The 4,783-nt window shown below is 27.5% G+C and overlaps 1 protein-coding gene across 1 annotated transcript; it reads right to left on the reverse strand.

Moving 5' to 3' along the window:
- Window positions 1-556: 556 nt before the first annotated feature.
- LOC130804538 (uncharacterized) lies at window positions 557-2,623 on the reverse strand. Its single transcript, XM_057669006.1, has 2 exons — window positions 2,331-2,623; window positions 557-1,888 (listed from the first exon to the last, which is right to left on the reverse strand). The coding sequence occupies exons 1-2, from the start codon at window positions 2,388-2,390 to the stop codon at window positions 1,262-1,264; spliced, it is 687 nt and encodes a 228-aa protein (XP_057524989.1). The 5' UTR covers window positions 2,391-2,623; the 3' UTR covers window positions 557-1,261.
- Between the last annotated feature and the right edge of the window lie 2,160 nt (window positions 2,624-4,783).

The following is a 4,783-nucleotide window of genomic DNA, read 5'->3' on the forward strand; positions in this document are numbered from 1 at the left end:
AATTGTGTTAGTTCTTTCTATTAAAAGTCAATTCTTTAATTATATTTTTTTATTTTATCATTATATGATCTTAAATTCGTATATTTATTTGACGTTAATGTGATGAAAAAAAAAGATAAATTATATGATGCATAGTTGAAGAAAAAAACTAAAACTTTATTTGTATAAGGGCCTCTTTTTATTCTTCGCCTAGGGTTCAAAAATTATCAAAAACGGCACTGATGACAAGCGTTTAAACTTTAATTAGGTTAGTTTTAAAATGAGAGGACTAAATTTAAAAGCCTTGGCCTATTAGTTATAAAATAAATAACTTTAATTATTTATATATTTTTTAAGTTGTCATTATGTAATATTCTTTTCATCTTACTCATCATGCTATATTCTGATTTTAATATCTAACATTTAAATTCATTTGCGTAATTTATGTATCTTCGACTTGGTAAAATGTTAAAATATTATCCTAACTTATAATAACTAATATGATATAGAGAGAAATTAAATTTACAGCGATAAAAATCACTTATATTCAAAAATAATAATTAACTTTGTTTATTAGGACATTACCAACAAAAGGGGAGACATACAAACTAAGGAATTAGGTAAATAAAAACTTTTTTTACCAAAATAAAGCAATTTTAATAAACAAAAGTATTACAAAAAATTGATTGGGACTTGGGAGCAACACCCTCCTCCTCGCCTAAAAAATTTAGCCACCAAAAACAGCAACCATTTCTCATCAAGTTATCAACCAACAAAACTTCATTCATAGTTTCTTTTGTTTATTATTCAAGATCTGTATTACTTACATAACATTGACTTAGCGCCTAACCAGCTAACCTTATTAAAAAGGTATGTCATATTTTCATTGACAAATTTATAAAAGCAGAGAATAATGATATAATTTATACAACTTGCACAAAAATTAGGATACTATGGTAGTGCTCTCCCTAGCAATTAGAATTTTCTCTATTGACCAAAAATAATTTTACTCTTTTTATCTCTTTTACTTTTGCTACAAAATATATAAAAAATTTTACTTTGAATTTTGTAACTTAACAGAAGCAAAGTGATTGTTAATTTAATTCCTAGGTATCTTAGAGAGAGTATACTCAAGAAGAACATCACATTTCTTTTCAAACTACTCCCAAAATAAAATTTATATTTACATTCTTAATTATTTTGTCGATAAACAAAAAAACCAAAAAACAAATAACCCAAAGAAAAAAAATATCCTTCACGATCACGAACTTTAAAACATGTTTTAATACGTTCGTATGACGTGCTCTTCGCCTGAAATTCGATCGACATGTCTAATCCAACGCCTCTTATTACTACTCTTCACGGAATTAATACCGGCGGTAGATCCTAACACGCAAGATGGCGCCACGTGTGCGATATCCAACCCCGGTCCCACAGGAAGAAAAGCAGTGCGAATCACCCGATACTTTCCTCCATCCAAAACTCCTCTCCAATTAAACGCACACGACGTCGTTTTTGCCTCTGCATTTTTACATACCAAAACTGCCCCTCTACTACTCAATCTTGCTAACCTTAGAAACCTGCAAAAGTTTCTTCGCCGACTATCCACTACTAAAAAGTCAACGCCATCAAGCTCTGACATGATTTCTTCTGGTTCTCCGATGAGAATCTCCGGCGATGTAATTCCTGTGGTGGATGATGACATAGCATGTAAGTAGTCGTTTCTAGAATGTTCGTCGGGAACTATACACACGTGACGACCATCGGTATGTCGTGCGGCGATTGCGAGACCTATGCTTCTTGGAGTGAAGTTTCCGTTCGACCAGGTTTCTACTATCAGTTTTGAATTCCATCCTGCTGCCATGGCTGATATTAGCTCTGCTACTCCTGATTCTTGGTTTAGTTTACACTGTAATTATTCCAAAATTGACAAAATTGAAAAGAAAAGAAAGCATATTAGTTTTTGATTGTTGAAAAATGAAGATTTAAATTATCGTAGAGTATTCACATGAAAAAGAGTTGTTCAGCAAAGGATTAGAAAAGAAAAAAAGAGTTTCATAAATAGATTTCACGTTTTTCGGAAAAAGAAAAGATGAATAAACCTGATCAACATGCTTTTTGAAAATATTCAAAATCCTCCTAATTGTTTTATAAAATATAGAACAATCAGGTGGAAAAATTAAATATAAAATCGTTATATACCACAAAACACAAGAATCAAGACGCTTCTAATTTAATTTTAAAATTTTTTCCTGATAAAATTTATTTGAATTGCAAAATTGTATAGCACCTTCATTGGAAAAGAATTTTAGTTTAAAAAAAAAAGAGAAAGTTAGAAATGAAGAACTTACAGATTTAACAGTATCAATATAAGCTTTAGAAGCATTATCAGGAGACCAAACCACCTTCATTTTAATCTTAGATTAAAGATATAAAGAAACAAATTAATAATCGTTTTCCTCTGATTGATAATCTTATATATGATTGTAGTACTGTAAATTGGTGAAAGATTTTAGTATTGGTAGAGATATTGATGAGAAAGCTTGTTAAGATTTTAGTAGAAGTTAGAGAGAGAAAGAGGGAGAAAAGTTTGCTTGAGGAATAAGGCAGGAAATGAAAATGGAAAGAAGAGCGAATATTGTGGGAGTCACCTGAAAGGGGTTTTATAAAGAGAAAGAAAAAGAGAGTTGACAAATTGATGGTGTGTATTGTCTGCCGCAAATCTGACGTGTGTGATTTTGTTTCCGATAAGCTCCTTTTACTATGGGCGGACTGCTGACCCTTCTACGGACGGTCCTCACCTTTTCTATAATTTTTTATTCCAACTATTCCCGTTTTCTAATGCCAAAAGCTTATGTTATAAAAATAAAAATATTATTACCCGTTAAATTATACTTGTTATATTTGATTTTTTATGTGTTTTAATGTATTATTTTGTTTATTAACTCATTAATTTATGCACATCAAAAAATATAAAAAATTAGTATTATGACAATATGTGATTAAATGATTCAAATAAAATCTCACTTGATTATATTTTTGCTTACGTATTAGCCATAATATACAAAATAAATATGAATGATAAATAGTGCCGATAATCAATTTGTATCAACTATTTCAGAATACATGAAGTATTTAAAAGTGTAAATTAAAAATTAAATTAAATGAAAACAATAATAGGAGTATAACATATTTTACTATAATTTAATAATAAGCTTTAAATTTTATGCTATATTAGATAGTATAATTAATTGCTATACTATTTAAAGTTTAAAATATATTCTAATTTACTATTTAAATTAATTTATATCTTTATTAAATAATGCTTTAAGGCATTGGTTTGCTAGATCTTTTTAAAAATAATGTCCTTAATTATGGGGGTAATTTTTTTGTTTGGAGGTTTTAACTTTTGAAAGTACTCTGTGTAGCTAATACTCGATCATCCCTCATTGAAATTATTACATTTGATATTTTAATGTGAAAATTATTATGACTAAATATATAATTTTATGTCATATGAATGAGTAACTCCTAGCTATGTACTAGAGGTGTACATTATTATTCGTTCCAAATAATCTAATTCATCTAATTCAGAATATTTAGTATTCACTTTTAAAAATTGGAAAATTTATTTAATTTTTTAAATTGGGAGTTTGGATAGGGACACTTAGCGGCGCCTTATTCATGTCCTAGATTATTAAATCTGTCCCTTTTACTCTTCGTTTGTTATTGTACATTGCCTTTAAGTATCGCTCTTTACCTTCTTCTTTATTTTTATCTTTATTATTAGTTATTTTTACGTATTAGTTATTGGATATGATAATGATGATGATGGAATTTGGATCAAATATTTGGTTTAAACTTGGATAACAAATTTAGATTCGAATGGGGATTTTAGTGAAAGCAAATATTTGGTTTTGAATTTCATTAAAATTTTTTAATAGTAATTTATATAGGCTTTTGAACATGCTAATATTTAAAATTTTTAACTTCAACTAAGTTACATAACTTATCAATTCTTAATTAATTTAGGCTTTTAAACAGCTATAATGATTTGGCAATTAAAAGAATATAAAAACTTATTTTTTAATCTATGAAAAATAATTTTGATTAAAGAAGTAAAAAAAAGTAGAATTAAATGTTTATGTGAACAAAAGTGCAAAAAACAAATCAAAATTCGATATATTCGAATTCCAGATATCAAGTTTACCGTATTGAAATTGGATCATTACATTCAAATTTTCGAATCCAAATGGATTTTGTATCTGATTTTTAACATCCTTGTCCCCTACTATGTACATGAACTATTTCCTATTATGCTCTACATTTGATAAAATTGCTATAAATAATTTTTAGAAGTGAAGTTGATAGAATTGTTTGATAATTAAAAAAGCTAAAAATAAAAATTCAACGAAAAACTTTATGAAAAATCTATTTATCAAACGAAAAATGCGCACACGTACACATAAAAAAATACGTAATTAACATCATGAAATAAGAGAGTTGTATTATTTTAAATTTCATTAAAATAGAAATTAATGACAAAATCTCATAGAAGACGATGTATTAGATGCTCAATATCCACCTTCACTTTTTTAACCTTTGGTTAGTATTAAAATTGTGGAAATAAAAGTAAAATAGGACAATTAAGGTAATTTGATAGAAAATTAATGAAATTTAATTTGATTGTTGGAGAGATAAAATAGTTGACGTAAAGTAATGAGAAAGGGATAAAATAACAATAAATTTCCTTATTTTTAAATATTTTTCCTCCATACGAGGAAAAACATCTTACTTTTTATTT

Source organism: Amaranthus tricolor, chromosome 17, assembly GCF_026212465.1.
Source record: "Amaranthus tricolor cultivar Red isolate AtriRed21 chromosome 17, ASM2621246v1, whole genome shotgun sequence".
Classification (NCBI taxonomy): Eukaryota; Viridiplantae; Streptophyta; class Magnoliopsida; order Caryophyllales; family Amaranthaceae; genus Amaranthus; species Amaranthus tricolor.